This window comes from Medicago truncatula, chromosome 3 (genome assembly GCF_003473485.1).
Source record: "Medicago truncatula cultivar Jemalong A17 chromosome 3, MtrunA17r5.0-ANR, whole genome shotgun sequence".
NCBI lineage: Eukaryota > Viridiplantae > Streptophyta > Magnoliopsida > Fabales > Fabaceae > Medicago > Medicago truncatula.
Window position 1 is genome coordinate 42,516,666 of NC_053044.1, and position 24,345 is coordinate 42,541,010.

Below are 24,345 nucleotides of genomic sequence, written 5' to 3' on the forward strand. Positions count from 1 at the left end.
GGGGTGGGTTGGATTCGGGAATGGGTGACCCATTCCCGAATCCAACCCAACTTATTTTTCTATTTTTTAAATATTAAATATTTAAATGACAAGTTCTCGTAATTTTGTTTTAAAATAGTACTCTACTTTTTAATTTTCTTAAAAAAAATGTTTAACTTATTTTACTATAACTTTATGCATCATAGAATATCAAATAATAAACTCCATCGTAAAATACTTGCAACAAACTAAAGTTGCATGACATAAAATTGCATTAGTATGAAAATAACCAAAAAGTGCAACATATTAAAATAAATGTCAAATGCATCTAAAGGTCTTTTAAGTTTTTTCGTTTTTCTCAAAGTCGTCCTTTAAGTTTCAAAAGTCTCAAACAAGTCCTTTTAGTTTTTGAATCGTTTCAAACAAGTCATTTTAGATGAGATAGTGATGATTCAGATGATAGCAACAAAGAGCATTATCCACCATTTGCCATGCATGAAAAGATGACTAATTTTAAGTGGGTGTTAAGAGCCAGATTTGGTACCAAAGATAAGTTAAAGGAAACAATTATCAACTATGCTATTAACAATATGACTTGTTTGAAACGATTCAAAAACTAAAAGGATTTGTTTGAGACTTTTGAAATTTAAAGGACCGCTTTAGGAAAAATGATAAACTTAAAGGCCATTTAGACGCATTTAACCTAAAATAAAAGAAGGGATTGAATTTGTGTATTACGTAACAAAAAAAAATGTGTATTAGCTCTAGTAATAGTTAATTCATTGTGCCATTGATTAATTAATGAAGTATAGAATTTGGTAGCATCATGGGAAAGGTAGCTAGTTGTGCACATGGTGTGCTTATGATAAGCAAAATGCGTTATCTTAATCCAAATCAAATAATGCAACAATCACATGCACATTTTGACAAAACTCATTGTGGAGATGTGAATGTCCTAATGTACGGTGATATACGACCTCATTATAATCATTTGAATCAATACTATAGCAATTTCTTCCTTTTTATTTAATTCATGCTTTCAAGTTTCAATTATCATATGCATGCATCCAAAGCACATGATTTCTAGAGAAGTCATATGTGATAAAACATCTTCACATGCTCTTTGCATGTAAAACCGCATTTGCCTTTGTACAAAGACTTGAGATATCTCCCTAATTAACTGAAATCGGTTTTCCGTTACTTAGGAAGAGTGATACACAAGCAAGGAGATTAAGATATTGTCACAAAACCAACCATATATGGCCGTATACCAACCATTCCATAAATTTTAAATCTCTAGCACATATTCTATTATATTTTGTGTTTTGACTAAATTCATTTTTATATTGTGAAAAACTTGACACCCATCTTTTATTTATGAAAACATTTTTTATGTTAATTTTTTTTTGATTATTTTACTTGTTAACAAAGAGATAATATATTCTTAAAGTGGATAGTTGTGTGCAATTTTTAGAAACAATGAAAATATATAGGTGTGAAAAAAATTATTATTTTCCTAATGCATCATCTCTAGCCAACGCTTGATCATATTTTTTCAATCACAATGATTCATGTCGAGAGTTTCACATCTTCTTATTAGCAAGTTATAAGTTGTATATATTTGTATTTAATTATCTTGAAAAAGTCTATTTGTCAAACATTAGTGGAAATAGGAAAGTAATATTTTTTTTTTATCAGTTTATTGATAAATTTATTTGTCTTGTTTTGACATTTATAGTCTCTGAAGTAACTCTAGAGAGAGTTTTATTAACGATGAAAATTGTTAAGACAATAGACAATGATTTTCTTGCATATAATTTAATTGTTTACATTAAAAATATATTGTTAGTCTCTTTAGCAGAATGCAAATCATGGATAAATTTGACTCCCTTGAATCATAGTTAAACTCAACTTTTTTAAATTCCTTTTTGCTTATTAGTTAAGCTAATTAGTATATTATTATTTAATATAAATATATAAATCTCTTAAGAGATAATTTTGTCATCTGTTGGTCTTACTTGATCAAAAAATTAGTTTCTGCATTTACTTGGATCAAAATTTTTTATTCCTCGCATATCCCTCATCTTAAAAATTAGTTTCGGAAGAATGATTTGGACCAAACATAAAAACTTGTATATGACAGTGTTCGTCCAGTCAGAAAATAATTGATCCACCTTACAATTTGGTTTTTTATGATAAGTTAGGTTTAATATGAAAATTTAATAATTAAGCTATGCAATTTTTTGATTAGGACTCAACACATCATCGTACTATTACACACGTAATCCAGAATACATTCTCTTGATCCAGTTATGCAAGTTATTCAAATTCATATTGGACGCTACTATTTCTTGATTTGACTAAATTATACATTCTCACGATTTGATGAATTTAATTTAATTTAGCCTATGATTAGAGATAACCATTTCGTATGATTCCTTTATTGTCATTATGCACACAATGATGTCAACAACCTGTTTACAAAACAAATCAACTAATATTTGTCTTTCCTTATCAAGTGATCAAATTACTTGAGCAACTTTTCTGTTCAATAAAACGTGAAAGAAGCTACTACTATGCTAAATTTGCATTATCTATAATTTAAGGCTAAAATATATTTTTAGTCCTTACAAATATGCTTCGTTTTAGTTTTAGTGTCTATAAAAAAAATTGTTTTTGGTCCCTGCAAAATTTTTTGTTTTTGAAAATAGTCCCTGCAAAATTAAAACAAAAAATTTTGCAGGGACTTTTTTTAAAAACAAAATTTTTTGCAGGGACCAAAAACTACAAAATTGGTTCAGTTATAATGTGCCACGTATGCAAATTATCACAAAAGTGGGGTCAGGGACTATTTTCAAAAACAAAAAAAATTTGCAGGGACCAAAAACAATTTTTTTTTTACAGGGATTAAAATCAAAACGAGGCATATTTGCAGGAACTAAAACCATATTTTAGCCATAATTTAATTCCATCCAACAGTTAATAAGATTCCTTGGCTGCTTAAGTATGTACTTTCTATATGGAAAAAGATAGGTAGACACACTTTTTTATACATCTTTGATGTACACCCCATGTGTCAAGGGTATTTTAGTAACATCACATCATCACCCATTTTCATCTCTTCTTTTAATGTTTATGCCACATGTCACAAATGTATGTGGGTGTAAAAGGGTGTATGTCATCTAAGGTGATTCATGTATAATAGCTCTATATATATTGTTGAATTGAGAAAAAAGCCAAGTTCTAAATTGAAAATAGATAGAGCTTGAAAATAATTTATAAAAGAATAGGGCATATTATTCACTTTACAAATTAATTTTGGAAGAATGATATAGCTTCAATTTAAAATCAAAGATGACATGGTCTATCTATATATTTATCCGGTCACCTTCTAATTTCTATAATCTATGGTACAAGTCATCTGAAGACCGACGCTATAAGTTATTTGATTTTCATTTAATCATTGAGATTCATACAAGTTTTTTCCTTCAATATTTCAATAATTACCTTATCTTTTCCAAAATTATGATTATTTGATTTTAATTAATCCAACCATATCAAACTTTTATTCTCAACAAAATAAAAAATATCTTCTGAAAAGGATGTGCCACGTGGGAGTCACTTTTGAATTAAAGTGGAGGACAAGGAGAAGGATTAATATATCAATTTTTTTAAATTCGTTATTTGATCGAAGGATCTACTAATTCGAGTGATTCAATCGTACAGTCCATTTGTGGATGCTCTATTTTAAACCAAGCAAAATTCAGTATAGACTTGTCCAATAAAATTGATATCATAGGAAATCAAACCTGAGATGAGCGCACTATAAGATTTCAAGTCAATGACTAGGTCAACCTAAAATGGGTATCAATATATCACTTTAAAAATTAATTTATAAGTAAATCAACATGTGAGGGCCATGCATAGAGGGAGATGGAGATAGGTAGCCATTAATGTTTAGCATTCATAGCCACAACACTCAATTGGAATCTCACTGTATTGGTCTCCTTTTAACGAAAAAAATGATCCACCCAAAATCCAGAGTAGTTTAGTTTAGTTTGGTCCAATTTGAAGAAGCTCGTTTAGACAAAAATGGGGTCAATGAGATCAAGGGCTGAGATTAGCCATTAAGTAGGTCCCACCATGAGAAGTATTAAAGGGAACACAGCCCACATGGGTGAACATGCATTCTCATCTGTGTCTCAACTCTCAACCCATTCACGGATGGTACGGTTTTCCCATGTGTAAATTAAATTTAGTTTCTATTTTTGAAGAAAGAAAATTAATATGTGTATCACCTAAGAATTATAGCTCATATTTATTGTATTTATGGACAAAAATGCAGTTTTTACTTTTTACATTTAAAAAGTTTAATGACTATGTTTAACATTTTACACATATTTCTCAACAAAAAAGAAACATTTTACAGATATATATGTCATTATTTTATTTCAAACGTTGTTATTTGTAAACTATGAAACATTGATATTGGTATAAACACACATACATACATGAGTATCAACAATGACACTAACACCGACACCCCTCAAAAAGAAAATGATGCTGACAAGCCAATACATATTTAGATAAAATGGAATAATTAAATAAATATAACAATATTTTCATATGTGTTGGTGTCTAACACGGATCAGATATTAGATATGTCTTTGATGTAAAGTGTAGATGTTGAGCAGCTATCCAATTATCTAAATTTCTTGCGTATATATTCGAGTCTATTCCTAAAATAATAGAAAGAATTTAAAATGGAAGCCAAAAAAGTCATGTAGATAGATTCCATCTCATCACATTTCATTTTATTTTCCTGCGCAGTTGACGCTCATGCATGTGTTATCGTCAGACCATTTAATTTAATTAGTGTTACATCATTTTCTTAATTATAAACCATTTTATTTTATGATTGTCACAATTAATTCCCTTGCTATCCTGATCCCATCACTTTGTAATGCTCTAGATAAGCCATCATTAATCTTTTATATAATGTCTAGTCTAAGACAAGAAATATTTAGTATTTACATCTTCAGGAAAAATAAAATCTAAACAAAAGAAATATATAAATATGTATCTTTTGTTGCAAATGTTGAATTGCAGAGGGAAATAAATTTCACCACAAGGAAATGGAACAGGATGGATTATTATAATATGGGAAATGCTAACCGGTGCCCCCGGGGCACTGGTTAAGGGTATGAAAAAGGAAATTATATAGTAGTTAATGCATTGAAATTGTGTAATTAATTTATAATAATGTCAAAACAGTTTCCTTTTATGGTAATAATTCCCTTTTATGGTATGCTTAACCAGTGCCCCAGGGGCACCGGTTAGCAGGACCCTTATAATATTAGTAACACATGGATGTTGGTGAGGGAATGGCATGTAATAAATGATGTTTGTGTTATGTTTAGAATGTATAGAAACCTACTTCAACGGCCATGGCTGAAACTATAGTAATAATAATGAGTTGAAATTCACTAAGGTGGGGGTGATTGGGGTCTACTTGGTGTAACTGTAAAGGCCAAAGAGTATACACACTACATATATAGTAATGCAAATTACCCAAAAAAAATAATTCATCTATGCAAAGTGTCGGCACAAAGTTAATTTGTGATTAAACATGAACATTCTAAATCACTTCATTTTGAAAATTAAATATAGTTCATGGGAGGTTACTTTTATAATTTACCATAACCAAAATACTTATCAATAATGATTACCTTAAATCATGCAAATCTTGGGTCTAATGTACCAAATATTTTATTTAATTTATTTAACGAGGCACAAACTCCTATTTTGTTCCCTATATATAGTATAAACTGTCCTTACATTTCTTCATAAACAAAGTAACTCTACCTTCCCTGTTTCTTTTGATTAAGGGTAGCTCAAGAAGTTATGGCAGTTCCACTCACATACATGCTACTACTCTCATTACTACTTTTTGTACCTTCCTTCATTCAATCTTCCCCACTTCAAGATCCTGAATTAGTAGTCCAAGATGTACAAAAGTAAGAAACTATTTAGTATATACTATACATTTTTTCATTAGTCACATTACTCATTACCATACCACATTTATTAATTTTTGAAAATCTCAAGTGTTTTTTTTTTTTTAATTATTTCAGGAGTATTAATGATTCAAGGAGAAACTTAGCATTCCTTTCTTGTGGAAGTGGCAACCCTATTGATGATTGTTGGAGATGTGACAAAAATTGGGAAAAGAATCGTCAACGTTTAGCAGATTGTGCCATTGGATTTGGCAAACATGCAATTGGAGGAAGAGATGGTAAAATATATGTAGTAACTGATCCTGGTGATCATGCTGTGAATCCAAAGCCAGGAACATTAAGATATGGTGTTATTCAAGAAGAACCATTGTGGATAATCTTCAAGCGTGACATGGTTATTAAGCTTAAACAAGAGCTAATGATGAATTCTTTCAAAACAATTGATGGTAGAGGAACAAATGTGCACATTGCTGGTGGACCTTGTATTACTGTACAATTTGTGACAAATATTATTATTCATGGGATTAATATACATGATTGTAAAAGAGGTGGGAATACTTATGTGAGAGATACACCTACACATTATGGTTTTAGGACACTTTCTGATGGTGATGGAGTGTCTATTTTTGGTGGGAGTCATGTTTGGGTTGATCATTGCTCTCTTTCTAATTGCCGTGATGGATTAATTGATGTTATTCATGGATCTACAGCTATTACTATTTCTAATAATTTCATGACTCATCATAATAAGGTTATGCTTTTGGGTCATAGTGATAGTTTCACTAGAGATAAGAATATGCAAGTTACCATTGCCTTTAACCATTTTGGAGAAGGACTAGTTCAAAGAATGCCAAGGTAACAACCTCTCCTTGAATCATTATTAGGGGTGGCTTAAATTTCTCATTTTTATAATATGTTTTGTTACATTTGTAGATGTAGGCATGGATATTTTCATGTGGTGAACAATGACTACACACATTGGAGAATGTATGCCATAGGAGGAAGTGCTAATCCAACCATCAATAGCCAAGGCAATAGATTTCTTGCTTCCAATGACAATACCTTCAAAGAGGTTAGATCCATGAACAAAGATAATTTTTTTCATTTTTAACTCATTATTGCATACTAGTGCTATTTTAGAATTCGAGTTCGACCTAATTCAATCCTACTATAAATCGGCTAATAACTTTTTTTTATAACAGTATCACCAATGATCATTTTACAACTGTCTTATTTCAGGTGACAAAGCGCGAGAATGCAGGACAAAGTCAATGGAAGAATTGGAATTGGAGATCCAGTGGTGATTTGATGTTAAACGGTGCATTCTTTAGGCCATCAGGAGCAGGTTCATCTTCAAGCTATGCAAGAGCATCTAGTTTGGCAGCAAAACCATCTTCTCTAGTAGCATCTCTCACTGCATCAGCAGGATCACTAAACTGCAGAAAAGGATCTCGCTGCTGAATTAAGAAGCCTTTAAATATATTAAGTTACATTATTAGAAATAAAGGCAAAAATCAATCATTAATATGCCAACTGTATCTAGTTTTGAAGAAAAAAAAAGTGGTTCAACTTTTTTTGTAAATTGAACTTTTTAGACATATTTTGTTTTGTAACTACAACCTTGGCTTGTGTCTACAACAATATCTACTAAGTAACATGATGATGTTGATAGACACAAGTGATAGAGTTGATATAATTATATGTTTAATGAAAAACCAGAAATGATAAAGAAAAAAAAAAAGGTTCAATCTCAATGAAATGTTTATTTATGGCTATATGATCTGTTCATACTTTCTTTATGAATGATTTGTAGATACACATCACATGGCATGGAAGTGAAAATGAATTATCTTCATTGGTAATTGTAACCATGAAGATCATAGAAAGGGGACCCATAACACATCTTTAATTACTTGTGTCAGCAATATTGATGAATTTGAGACATTATTTAGAATGGGATTGATTGAATTTTTTCACTGACATGCAATGCAATGTAGGGCAAGGAGAGTTGATAATAATACAACAAATACTAATGTTATTGAAAATCAATTAACAACGAATATAAAGTGACAATGATTGAAATTTGTGTCTCAGACAAGATGCTGTTGTTATAAATGTCACCACCAAACAATGTAGTTTTCATAGTTATTAAGTATGCTGCAATGCAAAATGGAATTTTTGGCATTTATTTCCTTTATTTAAGCTAATGTAGATTTGTCATTTTTTGTCTTTTGTCTCCTTAATTAAGTCTAGATCGGGAATAAAGATGGGTCATAGGCACCATGACTTACTTGATTGTTACAATTCTCAACTATCTCTCATTATTTAATACTAGCACAGTGAAGTTTTTGATCGATTTTGTAATTTTTTTGATTGATTATGATTATACCACAAGCTGAAATTACCCAATGTTTAGTTTTTCATTACATGTTTATCTTGTATTATTCATGAAGGAAAAATGTTATATCAAGCAAAAATAGAGCCTCACGAATGTATCTTGAAATGTATTTTTTCTTGATAGTTTTGTTGACTTCCACCTTTTCCCACAACTTTTCTTGAATTCCGCTCCACTTTAATTTATAATTGGTTGATTATTTTTTTCTATGCTTTCTCAGTGTTTTTTCCGTTTGATTTAGCAACACTCTTTATCAAGTATCTCTCTACACCAAAGACTAATATGTCAATTAAGGTAACTTCGTAGAGGTGACAAAACTCTTCCTCAAGAATTTTAATAATCATATTCAAACTTGAGATCACTTATTAAATTCCAAAAAACCTGAATCATCTAAGATAGATTGTTTCAATGATAGAAGGTGGGGGATCCAACACGAGATCGTCTTAATAACTAAGGACAGTCCCAGTGAAAGGTACACAATTTTTATTGCATTCTCATATTGATTTTAGCTTTGAAGTGTTTGGAGGCAATTACTCCACCTCTAAGACGACGAAGTGTTTTTCAACTCGTTCACCTATTCAAGCAATTTTTCAAGTTGTAAGTGCACTTTTTTTGTTACAAAGAGACACTTGAGGGGTCAATCTTCATTTAATTTCTCCCAATGCAAGAAACGTTTGTGTTTGAATTGGAATTAGCTAGAAAGTAGAGATGTTTTCAAAACCAACAGCAATGATAAAGGTAGCAGACTAATGTCATATAGAATAAATTTAAACCATTTCTGAGGGGTCAATCTTCATTTAATGGGATGATTGATAGTTCACTGTGTACATTAGTCCTCAAAATTGGTCACCACTTAATGCAATGTGTACTTATTATTCATTTTGGACCCTTGATATTGATAGCTTCATCTCCTATGGTCACTCCCAACGTTCTCGTTATTTCTGAGTGCTGATTCATGGCCCTTTCTTACCTCTACCTTTCCAAAATATCATATCTGATTTTGTTGTAATTTGGGGCCTAACTCATCCTTACAAAACCGGTTTGCGTGAATAGGTTTAGGCGGCCTTTGAATTCGATAAGTTCTGATACCATGTTGTAATTTGGGGCCTAACTCATCCTTACAAAACCGGCTTGTAAGGTGAGGATTGCCTCCTCTTTATAAACTCTTCTCAAGAGTCTTGTCTATCCGATATGGGACTTGGGTTTTTCCCAATAGATTTCCCACCTCTACATTTCGGACATAAAAACTTTTTTTTTTAATCAATATTTGGAAATAAAATCTATTTCACCTTGCATTAACCCAACGTCTATGATTTTTACTAAAACGGGTCATAACTATAGAAGACAGTGTCAATTCTAATTTTATTTTTCCACTGTAAAATCAAACAGGAGCTAGTCTTTTAAGGTCATGACTCATAAGACTAAAATGTGTAGTGTTTAAGTACACAAAAATGGTGAAGGACATGTGACAACTCCAAACCTTTGTTTCTGGCATAGGACAAACTAGGTAGGGGACATGACATAAAATTTTGTCTCTCGCTAAACTATACCATAACTTTTTGTACCACATACAAGTTATCTAAATTACAAAAATAATTTTTGTCTACAAAAAATCGATAAGATAAAAAATTATCCAATACAATAAAAGTTTGTCATGTGTTGTTATGTCCAGTACATATGTTTAGTAAATCAAACACATCTAAAAAGACATTTTTAAATAAATAGAAAATATTTAACATTTTGAGGATCTCTTGTATGCGCGGCAAACATTATCTTGTAACAATAACGAAACAAACACACATAACCGGTTATTTTGGTAACAATTGAATCCAATTCCTAATTGGTTTGATTCTCATATACCTAAACTACATTGATCTTCTTTAACATTGAAGATATGTGACTTATAGGACAACGGGTTAATTTGTGAGAAATTTAAAATTGCTCAAGCACAAAAGAAATGGTAAATTTCATGCAACACTATCAATTCTTATACATATAAAAAAGCATAATGATAAGTATCTAAAGCTTAACAAGTAACAACAATAATAAGTTATTAAGCAGTAGTTCTATTTCGTGTGTTAAAAAACTGCTAATAATACTTCGTGTGTAAGAAGTAAGAGCATGATGAAGAAAGAATCTGTGAACTCCGATCAATAAACGCAAGGCCGGCTTCTCATTGTTTTCAAAGACGTTTAATGCACTCTAAATAAATTATCTTTCTAATAAAAATACATTTCCCAGTTATAAAAAAAGACCGTAAACAAATTAAATATAAATTATAGACAATCTACATCACATCACAGGCTCAACTCAACAAATAATATTACTCTCTAAATTTATGCTTTCGGCAATCTTTAATTTCATGGTGAGAAACCAGACGGCTGTTTAGTTAGCTTTAAAACATATAAATGAATAAATTACGATTTGTTAGTTATAAATTAATTAATTTAATGAAGATAGACCGTTGGGAGTTTGTATCCTGCAGTTTGAGGATTATATTGGTGAAGTAGACGTTCCTCACTCCAGTTGAAACATAATATATGAACTTTTCACATAGAATTAAGGGCACTATAGCTATCAAATAAACTTTGTTATTTTGGGAGGAATCTAACGTGATGAAAGCAACATGTATATTACTACCTATATATTTCAATACTTTATTGTTCCATGATTTTGTATTTTTTTTTTATTTCTATTAATAAAATTATGTTTACTTAGAAAGGAAAAAAATATTATTCTTGACCGAAAAAAAGAAAATCATTGTCTTAGAGTATGAGAGAAATCAAAGTTGAACATATTTCCATAAAAATGTATATTTTACGAAATTCTATACACAAAATGAACATAGTCCGTATGCTAGTAGTATTTCATAATTTTTCTTTTTTTGAGAGGTTCATAATTTTTCTTAATATGTCTAAATTGTAAAAAGAATATATAGTAATAATTTTTTAGACCAATATCATTGTTCACCAAAATAACATGTCAGGGTTGTACCAAAAAAATAACATGATATAGGATGTACAAGGAAAATGTGAAATATGTCATTCATAAATAACAAACACAATTTTACCTCATTTAACGACCAATGCTATATGCAGCATAATTGATGATTGATATATAAGAAAAAAACAAAGTGGGAGATTCTGATGCTGTCATCTCCAAAGGGTACTTTCTTATATAAAGACAGAAAACTCATATAGCTCAAATTTTATTGTGTTGTAATTCTTTTTCTTTATTACTATATTTTCTAATTAATAATGTCCTCCTAACTCCTCCTGAAAAGGAAAATTTGTTAACTAATTAATCAGTTATTTATGTAATGGTATACTATCGAGCTCCTTAACCGTGTATGAGTTGACCTTTGGAAGAAAGATGCCTCATATATAGGGAATTAACTATAGGGTCCCTAAATTCACAAATAACATTTGATAAACATATTTTTTAAATAATAAATTCAGGATCCTCTCACCACAGTTAGTTGTCTATATAAGCTAATTATATCACTCTTATAGAACAAGTCACTACTCTTTAAGTTTCCTACTTAAGAAAAAATTTCTTCCAAAAAATATGGCATTTGCTACCATACTAGTGTTCCATTTCTTGCTTCTTGCTCCAGTTTTGATTTATTCTTCTCATCATGTTGAAGATCCTGAATCAGTGGTCCAACAAGTGCAGAAGTATGTTATCCCCCGCGTCCTTTTAAATATATTAGAGTAGTGCTAACTTTTTTTTCTTCATATTTTTCAAATTGCAATTCCTATGTATTTAAATTTGGAGTATACTGATCTTTTTTTTTTTCAAACACTATTTTTTATATAAAAACAAAAAGAATAACACTCGTTAGAATATTACTAACACCACTCTCTTTTAAACACTTTCTCTTACACTCACTTCTTTCAAATTTTTAAATTAATTATGAAAATCACTTTATATCTTTTTCTTGGATTAATCATGTAACTTTTTTAGTTTAGATATTTTAGATTTTGGTTGAATTAAACAAATTATGTAAAAATGGACAACCGGTGAATAATTTATAGAAAATACGTTGAGGAATAAAATAGTTTAGAATGATCGATCTCTTCATGCATTCCCTTGTTTACGTAAACAAATATGTTAATAATAGTGAGCACAACATAAGCTTCTTGTTTGTTTCTATATATAGGAGCATCATTGAGAATCAGAACAGAAGAAAACTGGGTTATTATGATGCTTGTGGTACAAACAATCCAATTGATGATTGTTGGAGATGTGACCCCAATTGGGAAAACAACCGCAAGAGACTAGCAGAATGTGCTATTGGGTTCGGTAGACGTGCAATTGGAGGTAAAGATGGAAAATATTACATGGTCATTGACTCAAGTGATGACCCTGTGAATCCTAAGCCAGGAACATTAAGACATGCTGTTATCCAACAAGAGCCTTTATGGATCATTTTCAAGCATGACATGGTGATCAAACTAAAGATGGATCTTCTCATGAATTCTTTCAAAACAATTGATGGTAGAGGTGTAAATGTACACATTGCTGAAGGACCATGTATTAGAATACAAGAAAAGACCAACATCATAATTCATGGTATACACATTCATCATTGTGTACGAGGTGGTAGTGGTTATGTGAGTGACTCTCCTAACCATCGTGTTAGGAAAGAAAGATCGGATGGTGATGGGATTACAATATATGGTGCGGCTCATATTTGGGTGGATCATTGTTCCTTGTCAAATTGTTTTGACGGTTTGATTGATGTTGTTCATGGATCAACGGCTGTTACTATTTCTAATAATTATATGACACGTCATAACAAAGTTATGCTCTTTGGTCATAGTGATTCCTATGAAGGGGACAAAAATATGCAAGCTACTATAGCTTTTAACCATTTTGGAGAAGGGCTTGGGGGAAGAATGCCAAGGTTTGTAAATTAGTTAATTTTTCTCTGCCACAATAATTAAGCCCTACTTGCCATTTGTTATATATTTTTACTCTTTATTTTGAGAGATTAGTCCTAACAGTTTGAATATTTTTCTACACAAATGTTGCAGGTGCAGGTTCGGATACTTTCATGTGGTCAACAATGATTATACACATTGGCAACAATATGCAATTGGTGGAAGTTCGTCCCCAACTATTTTTAGTCAAGGCAATAGATTTCTAGCTCCAGATGATGATGACCACAAAGAGGTAAGATATACATAAAATAAAATGTAATGGAGGAAAAATATTGAATGTAGGTTGGTGCAAAGCTATTAGATTCTAGTAGTCTACCATGTCTTATTGATTTTATGTGTTTTTGGAATGAACCATTGGGTTATTTATCAGATCACGAAGCATTTTTACTCATCAAAGGGTGAGTGGGAGAACTGGAATTGGAGATCTGAAGGAGATCTAATGTTGAATGGTGCCTACTTCACACCGTCTGGAGCGGGAGCATCTTCTTCGACATATGCCAAAGCCTCAAGCATGTCAGCACGACCACCTATGCTTGTGGCTTCAATGACAGCAGGAGCTGGAGTGCTTAGATGCAAAAAGGGTTACCAATGCTACTACTAGATTGGTATCACTGTTCCGAGAAAACAATTAACTTAAAAAAGTTTGTTTAGAAATTTTTGCATTCCAGAATTTGGTTTCCTAATGAGAATGAGGAATATCAATATCTATTAGAAAAGTGACGTGCATTCCCATAAAGGGCAATGTAGGATAGAAGTGTGTATTGTAAAGTACGTAATTACAAATATTAGAGAAAAAGTTTTTGTTATCGTCTAAAGTTTGTGTTATTGTCTCGGTTTACAAAAATTAGCTTTGCCCGGAACGGTGGCATTTAACATGCACAAGTGTTAAATTTGTGCATCATAGAAAAGTTTACTTTTGTACAATTTTCAGCCATTGATATAATATTATTTTAATTGAATGGTTTATATCTATTGATGGCAACCTGATAGCAACTTTTTAGTCATAAAGCAATGCAAAAAATGGGACCCCACAAGCAATTATTTAAACATTATAAAGATGATAGGCTTCAGTATTTTTCTGTGTGAAATAATAGGCCACGGAATAAGAAAGTAATTAAATATTTTTTTTGAATAAAAAATTCATCGAATATTGTTGTTCAAATAAATCAATATTACATTTTTTTTAATAAAATATAGGTTTTTTTTTTTGTGGTGGCGCGGTTTGAACTCCGAATCTTGCATATATTATGCATTGTCCATGCTAACTGAACTATGCTCAAGAGGACAATAAAATATAGGGTTAAACATGCTTTTAAAGCCTTTAAATACATTTTAGTCTCTAGGAAAAAAATTGAACTTTGATTTTTTCAAAGTTTGAAGAAATTTTTTAAAGAGATTAAAAATTAAAATTGATATTTAAAGGAAGAAAAACATATTTAATCTAAAATATATCAAACAACAAATAATTTAGTGTAATATCTTATATTTACCACCAATTGTTTTAAAAATTCCTCCAAAAAAAACTTGTTTGGGGAGAAGTGGGGTGTCTGGGGGTTCGAACCCCAGCCCCCGCATATAAAATGTAATATCCCTAACAAATGAGTTAAGCTCGTGGGGATATTCAAGTATCTCTTTTATTAATAGTTTTATAGATTAAATTGAAATAATTTTATAAACAAAAAGAAGACTAATGTAAAAACACATCACACGTTTAAAGAACTTTTTTTTTTTTAACGAATCAACTTTTCATAATTATTTTTTTTTTGAATAATTTTCATAATAAAAATACTACTTATCAGATGTATTAATCTATTTCAAAATAATAATGAATCTAAATAAATGTTTAAACTCGAACTGTTTTCCCTTTTGTTTGTTTTGGTTTTACCTTAACCATTTTTACCCAACAAATAAAAATAACTGAATCATTTTGCTACAGCACAGCTTTATAATAGATATTAAAAGATAGTATATTAAAAGTTGAATCCACCCAACCGTGCAGCTTTATGTCAGAAAAATTTTTATATAAAGAAACTGGAATACTGGCTATAGAAGGTTTTGAAGGTATTTATGTATCATGCACAAATTTAATATTTGTGCATCGTAAACGCTAGGGGTGTAAGTGGGTTGATTTGGGTTGGGTTTGGCCAAACCCAAGACCCTAACTATATAGGGTACTCCGGTTTGGGTTAGGTAAAATATCCACCCGTTAAATTAATGGATGGGTTTGGGCAAACCCACTAATTTCCGGTTTGGTTTGGGTTGGGTAGTGGGTTACCCAAAAAAAAATTTGTTAATATGAAATGACTAAACGACGAATCCTTGTATTTTTTTCATAAAAAATTTTCAACTTTTTATTTTCTTAAAATAATTATGTAACATATTTTCACTATATTTTAGCATCATAAAATAATAAATTTTAATATTAAATAAAAAATTTGATCATCGAATACTTGAAATAAATTAAAGTTGGATGACGTAAAATTGCTTTAGCATTAAAGTAACTATAAATTGCAACATCATAATTTGTAACTCCAATATTTTTTTTTATTTTCAATATAGAGGATGTGTTGTGTCAATTTTAGAAATTAAACTAAATTTATGATCAAAACATTTGTTATTCTTCTTCCTCCCTATGAAAATGAAATTAAAATTTAGAAATTCTTGAGTAAGTTGGTTTATTGGGTATGGGTTCGGTTTTACCCAAAACCCATTATTTTTTTATGGGTTTTTCATTTTTTAAAACCATATCCACCCAATCACCCAACCCAACCCACTTTTTTGGGTTTTTTTGGATGGGTTTGACGGGTTTTTTGGGTTTACCCAACCCATGTACACCCCTAGTAAACGCCACCTGCTCGGACTACTACTATTGTTATTAGCAAAAGAAGAAGAAGAAAAAAAAGCTACTGATGCATTTAAATTTGTCCATAGTTCAATCACTAAAGTCACGTGCAGAAGATACCATTGATTTAGTTATAACGATTAATCTCTAAAATTATGTGCAAAAGATACCTTTGGTTAAAAAAAAAAGAAGTTTGACTCTACATTTCAGAACCCTCCAATCCATGCCTCCATTTGGATAGATGAAACAAATACCAAGAAATGTATATAAAAATGAATTGGTGTTAATGGTTATTGCAACTTTTCTTCACGTTTTAAATACATACGCACTAAAAAGTACAAAAAAATTACAAAGCCATTCAATCAATTTTCACCATTTAAATACATATTGTTTTCTAAAACACACGTACATATATGTAATCTGTAGCATTTAATTAGACATGTAATATCAAAAACATACATATCAAATGCTATATCTGCAGCCTGCACATTGCACAATGTTACGGTTTATCCAGCACAGGATCCTGCGATGTAACTCAATCTTGACAACAATAGTTCACGAATTCATAATATTCAAATTAACTACGAAAATGCATCAAACAAAAGAACAGTCAGCCTTTATCATGAAAAAGGAAAACGGTGACCCAACTCCAATACAAAGGCGTGCCAAAATCTTAACATAAATATACTTCAAGTTAAAATACAAACTCTGACTAAAATCATACAAATCAAACAAAATTCCATCAGCAATTCTGCATCTTGACATGCAACATGAGTTCAAGAAAAGATATATTAGTACTCAGATGGGGAAATAACATCATCAATTTTTAATATCATCTTGACAACTTGAGTAGCAAGCAAGATCTGTTGCTGCTTTCCGATCAAAGTTTCAAAGACGTTTTGCTCCCTCATGTCATTGGTGCCAACATCATTGCAATCAATGCCAAAGTGAGGATTTTTCTCCTGCAGGCAAGGTTAAAGTCGGTGTCATGATGTGTCGAAAATTATAGACACGGATAACTGTTCATATAGTACAACTTAAGTGCACGAGCATAGTAATAACCAGGCTAAAAGCAATCATGTTCAACCATTACCGTTATTTGCTGAGACTTCACAGAAGATAATGTTTCAATTGGTTGGAGACCACTATTTTCAGCAAGGGCCATGGGAATCGACTCCAAAGCATCCCCAAATGCTCTAATTGCATACTGCAGGGGAAAGAAAAACCATCAATCAACAAAAGCATTAAAGAATAACCAAATGACGGTAAATTATAATTAGTAATGAGAATACATTTGATCCATTATTTAAAAACAGCAAAGTCAATGGCCTTTATTTGGAAAATTCTGTTCTACTCTTTCATAATTGTATTTGTTTTAAATGATTGGCAGACTCCATTTGTGTCAATTTACATGCCTACTTTCAAACTATTTCTCATTAGGATACACCAATGCATGTCTTGTCAAATTCTATATGTACGTCTATTTGAGATGATTCGTGGAGAACAAAATTCTCGTGCTAAGACATTCTTATAATGTAAAGTATACATTCTGATGTTGACATACCAAATGCTTAAAATTTATAATCTTTGTGATTAGTGTGGCTATTAAATTCATATCAGAAACATAACTAGAATACTCAAGAGTGAGATTTTGGATTATCAGATATTGCATATTCCCATGACTCACGCAGATTCCCTCTGCAAGAGTAAAATCTTATAAAAATTTGGTTTCGTTGCAGTTTCTGGGTTTTTTTATATCCTACGTATAAATTTTTATTCTATTGTTTTGTATGGATTATATTGTATAAACTTCATACTCTGGACAAAATAAAGGACAGGATTTTCAGTGAACCTGATACAATAACATTTCATTTTACCCCTCCATTTTCAGAATTTTTGTCTATGAACACTGGCAAAGTGAAGACTAAATATGGAGATAGATGGCAAACATCATGACAGCAGACAGTGTCTCTTTCGCTGTTATATTTATCCCCTTTTTCCAATTTGGAAATTAATAATTAGATTAATTGCATAATTTGAAGTTAAATATTTTAGCTTAGATTTATTTAATAAAAATAAGCAGGGTATATATATTTGCCAAATTAAGAAATTAACCACAAAGTCAAAGATCTATTGTTAACATTTAACAATAACAGGAGTTTTAAGTTTAAGAACAAATTGTGCTGAAAGTGAATGTTCAAGAGGACTACTTGTCAAAACCTAAAGTTTCGAACGACTTTAAGCACATCTCACAAATAAATTAAACTGTGGGTTAATAATATAATATGCATACCTGTTCTACACCAGGGTATCTATCCGCAGCTGCCTCCACGGCAATAGAGCATGCAATCTCAGCTGAACCGCCACCATACACAATTGAATTATTGCGAATAAGATTCCTAGCCACACACAATGCATCATGAATACTGCGCTTTGTCTCCTCAATGATCATTTTGTTACCTGCCATTACCAAACAAGGCAGCTTTTTTAAATTTGTGAAGATTGCTCAGGCATTCATCAGTCTTCAAATTTAATTCTATAAAGCTCAATAAAAGATTATAATATTCAAACTCTGAAGTAGTAAATACAATGTTCAACAGCAATACAACTAGAAACCACCTATTTCCTAAAAGATGACTAATTACATAAAATTCAGTGCAAACCACTAAAACAAAATGTTAAGGAGTACACCTCACCTCCACGAATGAATATTGTTACAGCCCTTGAGTTTGCACAATGCTCAATGTACAGCATTCGGTCTTTAGTTGTTCCAAATGCTTTTTCCCTAACGATGCCAGCCTTGAATAAATCATAAATTAACGTTAGTTAGAGACAAATAAAAATACAGACAATAAGAATCATTGGCACACGTCCTAAATTACTTTCCCCACAATTGCATGTAAATTCAAAAAATAAGACCCGAAAAGAAAAGAAAAAAAAAGGAAGGGTCAAGGAAAGCCATAAAAAGAAATAAGGCTGAGATGATACCTTTCCCAACTTTTCTGCAGTTAACTCCTGGAACCTAGGAACAATTCTTCCACCTTCATTTACAAAAAGATAATTACTTTGTTAATTAGCAATATAGAATAGAATACACTCATTACTCGCATGATACAGAGTTATCGAAAGAATATTCGAACTCCCAGAACAAAAGAATCATAATTGAAAGCATACCAGTTGCTATGGCAATCAATTCCAACTCAACACCACCAACCCATCTAACAGCTGGCAAGTTCCTGTGCATCAAGAGATGATTTGCTTCATCGTCAAAACCCCATTGGCAAATAACAAGGGTTGCACCTACATCCTGCAAATCAACATAAATAATCCTTTTCAATAAAGTTCAAACGCATTATAGCAGGCAAAAAAAATAAGTTTATAAGTATATCAATTGGAACATAACTCCAAATTAGCTCATATACCAGCTAAGAGCAAGTGACAGGGCCTTGCTTAGATAGGTAAAAAAAATCATAAACAGAAATGTTTTCAAGACTCTGAATGAAATCCAACCTTGCATTGTTGAACCATGTCATCAAAATATTTCTGTTCTTGTTTCCTCAATGTCTGAAACTTCTCCACTGTATCAATATCAACCTTATGCTTGGTTTTTGGCTTCGGGGGCTCAAATGGGCAAGTCAGAATAGCAATTTTAGCATCTTCAATTTGCTTCGGCATTTGAGGATGGCTCATATCCTTGTCAACAATGATTCCATATACCAACTCAGTATCTTCCAATTTCCCACCAACCTTTCCTTCTACTTTAATAAGATCCAAATTAACGTCTTTCCTCTCTAGATCCGCAACAGCAAGAACAGCTTTCACAGCAATCTCAGCTAAGCTACGCTTGCAGCGATTCACACTGCAACATCAATACAAAAAACACATAAATTATACAGCACATAAATGATCATAAAATTCAAAAAACAGAGACAACACTGCTTGCATCACAAAAACGCGTAAGCAAGATCAGGTATCAGTTCACTAATAGCTTACATTTTGGATGACAAAGTAGTCATACAAGTCTGAATCAACGGCTCCAAAATAGTTTCACCAAACTCAAACTTATTAGCAATCTTCTCCAGATTCTCAACAGCAATTCTCGACGCCATTTCATACCCTTCAGCAATCCTAATCGGATGAATACCACGTTCCAAAAGCCTCTCGGCTTGCTCAAGAAGAGATCCAGCCAACACAACAACTCCAGTAGTTCCATCACCGATTTCATAGTCCTGACTCCTCGACAACTCCACCATCAGCTTCGCAATCTGGTTATCTACATCCATCTGCTCCAATATCGTTGCTCCATCATTTGCTTCAAATAAAAAAAACACATAAACGTTACTATAAAGTTCCAGTAACACTAGAAAATCTCATTCTACTAGATTGCTTGCAATAACTAATTATTGTACCTAACTATTACATTACATATAATGAAAAGGCGTAAAACATATATTAGGGTTTGATTTTAGGGTTTAATTGAATAGAACGGAAATGAAAATGAAATGAAGAGAGAAATGGAGAAACATACAGATGATGACGTCACCGTCGGGGCTTTGAAGCATCTTATCCATACCCTTCGGACCGAGGGAGGTACGGAGAATACGAGCGACGGCTTTACCGGCAGAGATGTTAGCTTTCTGAGCATCGAGACCACGAAGACGGTTCTTCGATTCTTGTTCTCTGAGAATAATGAAAGGCCTTCCGTACTCGTCGAAAGCCAGCGCCATATTGGTTTACACGGTCACGATCCAAAACCCTATGGCGGTGTTTTGGTTCGAAACTGCGATCGGAAAAATGAGAGTGGTGTGTAAGAGAAATGTAGAACCCTAAAGAATGTGAGAGTGTGAAGTTGCTATTATGCTCCTAACTGGTTCCTTATGTTCCCACCTTTTTCTCAGAATTTTTTTCAATTACAAGCCCGTTAAAGTTTGGGCTGGGCTGGGCTGGTTTGTTTCTTATGGGTATGTTCAGTTCTAATTATTTCACTATTTTTAATTACAACACCCCCTTTCCCTCTTTTTGAATTTTATTGTTGTCTAAAATTTAACATTACATAGTTGACCAATTCACATAGGTTAAAGAAAAATGTGTAAATAAAAAGGGAGAATATATATTTACCAAAGTATCTTTATTTTATATTGTTATATATACATTTAACGTAAGTGTAAAGTAGAAGATATTATTGAATTGGAAGTGATGAAAATAGTATTAATTAGATGGTATAATTGAAATAACAAAAAAGTAATTAATGTTGTGTTGAAAGTTGAAAGAAGGTAGTCATTTTAGGATAAATATTTTTACAAATATGTAAGTTATTTTGGAACAATATTATGACATTAATCATATTATATATTTGCTGATTAGCCATTGATAAATGGGAAAGCTTTTGTTTTGTTGATCTAAATGAGTCTTGAGTAGTGGATTGTCAATGTAAATGGTTTTTTTTTTTTTTTTATGATTCATTAGTTGTTGGATGAAATGAATTGAAAGGCCCCACTCCTTCACTAACTTGGATTCTTATATTATGGTGTTTTTCTCTAACTTTGATTATTTTGTTTACAGAGGATTACCCTACTCCTTAACCAGATTGCAATATGGTACAATGTTTGTGTACAAAGCATTATACAAGAGCTTTAAAAGATTTGCTGCCAAATGGGCATGTCAACTCTATTGCAGCATAATAATAGCCTTTGGGCATGTCCACTCGTTCAATCTAGAGGATTCATACAAAAACTATTACTCTTTCTATCTAAAATATTGAAGAGTATTTTGCTTAACTGTTGAAAAGAATGATTTACTCCATAGTTTTATTATTTAACTACCGTGTAATTGAGTACTAGAGATGATATTTGCAGTTATATTACTTAAAAGTGTTATGAAACATGATATCCAATGAAGGAATGAGAGAAAACTCAAATAATATTTCTATTGATGATAGAAGTGAATATTACAATGATAAAAGATACCTTCTGATGAGGTGGTTACAAATATATATACTACTACAAACTAGTATCTAACATATATCTCTAATATAAAGCTCTATTACACATACACCTTTTGTCTTTCCTATATACATATGCTATCTTCACTTTTTTATTTTATTCTTGCCCTTTCCTTATAACAATTTTTTTTCTATTTTCTTTGTTTATTGGTCAGCTCAAATTCTTCTTCAGTCAGAGACATTTGTTGTTGCACTTTCCTCGACAGTTTTAAGATATTGTTATATTGAATTAAATATTAGAGTTTAGCTTAACTTCGACTAATTACTTTTGTTTACTACTGAGGTCTCGTGTTGTTTGCTAGTCGTGTCAATACATCACAAATGCTACTATAGGAGTAGTAGTTGTCCTCGGTTCTCAGAACCTCTTGTTTGTTTCTTGTTTACACCTTGCAATGAAAAGCATGTGGATCTTCATATTGTGCTTAGATTTTTATTTGATATTAGAAACTTGCTAGAAAATGAAACTTATGTGATATGATAAATATAAATATATTCTTGTTAGCTTACTCTACAAAATTTTAATGAGCCTTATCTACTTAATATAGATTTCTATAAAATGTTCTTGCTAGCAGACACAATCAAATGGTCCAAGCCAGGACCCTTCTTGTAAAGTTAGCCATGAGTACTACCAAATGACAATTGAAGGTAATGAAGGATCAACATACTGTAAAGATAATTAGCCACATCCACTCCATATACTCCCGTTATGGATGCTCATAGTATCATACAAAAGCCACCAAACCAAATACTAGACACACACACACTTTGAACCAAGACAGAGACCAGAAAACACACTCTTTGAACTTTCACAGAGCATCAGAAAACACACTCAAAGCCAATCATGGCCAAACGCACACGGCCACACAACCCCCTACTGACAGGGATGCCTACACTTAGAAAACAAACCACCACCGAAGGCCGAAAAAAACACAACTGCAGAGAAAACACAGCACCAGCAAAACAACTCAGAGACAAACACATACAGAACCAAGCTGTAGACCTCACTCCAAAGCTCAACAAAAAGTTCATCAAATATTAAAAGAGATTAATAATTGAAATTAAACAACTAAAGCCAACAATAATCAAATATGTTACTAAAAGCTAAAGGTAGTAGTGATATTCGTATGAGACTACAAATTTTTCACTCCAAAGAAAGCCCTCTCACAACCTGTAGCGCCACAACCATGAACAATCTGAAATAGAGACTTTGAAACATCTGATTTCCATACATCCAAACAGCAGCAACTAGTCCCTCTTTTGGATCATGAATTTCATAGGTTTTCTTCTAGGTTACAATTGCACAACATTTTTCTAGCAATTGTCCTAATATGATCAAAGTGCATTTAGCTTCTGCTACATAACACGCGATATTTTTTAAGTTCTGACATAAAGAATATAAAGATTATTCGTTACTCTTCAACCTTAGTATGGTATTCTCCGATAATTTAGGTTGGTATGCATAAATGAGAAACCAGTGTTGGTGACTAGATTATCTTCACTCACTGATTGATATTACTTCTTTGTTTGATTTCATCTGATGTAAATATGGGTATCAATCTTTTTTCGTAACTCTACAACAACAACACTCTTTTTTATAATTTTGGATAATATGTAATCATAATTCACACATCATTGGTTCCTTTTTTGTTCCAATTGTTTGCATCCTAAATATTATGTCAATTCCTAATCTCATAAACTGATTATATGATCTCTAAATCAGCTCATACATATTTTATGATGAATCACAATGTTCCGTCGTTTTAACATCTTTTCTTTCGAAGAATTTTTTTTATGCCGTGATTATCTATGGTTATTATTTTACCTTAGATAAACATTAAATGTAAAAGTGTGGAGGGAAAAATTAGGTTAAAATTAGAGCTGGCATTTTGCATAAATTAAATCTAGCGTTGATATAGTAAAGTCATGCGGAAAAAAAGGTTAAATCTAAGGTTAATATTGCATCACGGGTTAACATTTAGAAATAAGAGATAACATTTTGCATAAATAAAATATAGGGATAATATATTAAAGTCACACAAAAAAATTAGGTTAAATCTAGGGTTAATATTGCGTCACGGATTAACATTTAGAAATAAGAGATGTCATTCTCCATAAATTAAATCTAGGGTTAATATAATTTGTTTAGTAAAATTAAAGAGAAAAAT

At 31.6% G+C, this 24,345-nt stretch overlaps 3 protein-coding genes across 3 annotated transcripts; 2 read left to right on the forward strand and 1 right to left on the reverse strand.

The window, feature by feature from the left end:
- The first annotated feature begins 5,806 nt into the window (after nucleotides 1-5,806).
- On the forward strand, nucleotides 5,807-7,612 carry LOC11411484 (probable pectate lyase 5). Its single transcript, XM_003601823.4, has 4 exons — nucleotides 5,807-5,996; nucleotides 6,114-6,851; nucleotides 6,930-7,068; nucleotides 7,236-7,612. Exons 1-4 carry the CDS (start codon nucleotides 5,884-5,886, stop codon nucleotides 7,455-7,457), a joined length of 1,212 nt encoding a protein of 403 aa, XP_003601871.1. The 5' UTR covers nucleotides 5,807-5,883; the 3' UTR covers nucleotides 7,458-7,612.
- Nucleotides 7,613-11,920: 4,308 nt separating this feature from the next.
- On the forward strand, nucleotides 11,921-14,280 carry LOC11413286 (probable pectate lyase 5). Its single transcript, XM_003601824.4, has 4 exons — nucleotides 11,921-12,068; nucleotides 12,554-13,300; nucleotides 13,431-13,569; nucleotides 13,708-14,280. The coding sequence occupies exons 1-4, from the start codon at nucleotides 11,959-11,961 to the stop codon at nucleotides 13,936-13,938; spliced, it is 1,227 nt and encodes a 408-aa protein (XP_003601872.2). The 5' UTR covers nucleotides 11,921-11,958; the 3' UTR covers nucleotides 13,939-14,280.
- Nucleotides 14,281-16,733: 2,453 nt separating this feature from the next.
- Nucleotides 16,734-21,044, reverse strand: LOC11433783 (T-complex protein 1 subunit epsilon). The gene is made up of 9 exons (XM_003601825.4): nucleotides 20,708-21,044; nucleotides 20,173-20,491; nucleotides 19,690-20,038; nucleotides 19,354-19,486; nucleotides 19,168-19,220; nucleotides 18,876-18,978; nucleotides 18,473-18,639; nucleotides 17,273-17,386; nucleotides 16,734-17,141 (listed from the first exon to the last, which is right to left on the reverse strand). Exons 1-9 carry the CDS (start codon nucleotides 20,904-20,906, stop codon nucleotides 16,971-16,973), a joined length of 1,608 nt encoding a protein of 535 aa, XP_003601873.1. The 5' UTR covers nucleotides 20,907-21,044; the 3' UTR covers nucleotides 16,734-16,970.
- Nucleotides 21,045-24,345: the final 3,301 nt, after the last annotated feature.

Excerpts from the sequence above, each read along its gene's own strand:
- LOC11411484 (XM_003601823.4), top strand. The coding sequence starts at position 5,884 with ATGGCAGTTCCACTCACATACATGCTACTACTCTCATTACTACTTTTT. Across the intron at positions 5,997-6,113 it reads GTAGTCCAAGATGTACAAAA|GAGTATTAATGATTCAAGGA; the intron begins GTAAGAAACTAT and ends TAATTATTTCAG. Across the intron at positions 6,852-6,929 it reads CTAGTTCAAAGAATGCCAAG|ATGTAGGCATGGATATTTTC; the intron begins GTAACAACCTCT and ends TTACATTTGTAG.
- LOC11413286 (XM_003601824.4), top strand. The coding sequence starts at position 11,959 with ATGGCATTTGCTACCATACTAGTGTTCCATTTCTTGCTTCTTGCTCCA. Across the intron at positions 12,069-12,553 it reads GTGGTCCAACAAGTGCAGAA|GAGCATCATTGAGAATCAGA; the intron begins GTATGTTATCCC and ends TTCTATATATAG. Across the intron at positions 13,301-13,430 it reads CTTGGGGGAAGAATGCCAAG|GTGCAGGTTCGGATACTTTC; the intron begins GTTTGTAAATTA and ends CAAATGTTGCAG.
- LOC11433783 (XM_003601825.4), bottom strand. The coding sequence starts at position 20,906 with ATGGCGCTGGCTTTCGACGAGTACGGAAGGCCTTTCATTATTCTCAGA. Across the intron at positions 20,039-20,172 it reads ACTACTTTGTCATCCAAAAT|TGTGAATCGCTGCAAGCGTA; the intron begins GTAAGCTATTAG and ends TTGATGTTGCAG. Across the intron at positions 19,487-19,689 it reads ACATGGTTCAACAATGCAAG|GATGTAGGTGCAACCCTTGT; the intron begins GTTGGATTTCAT and ends GTTGATTTGCAG.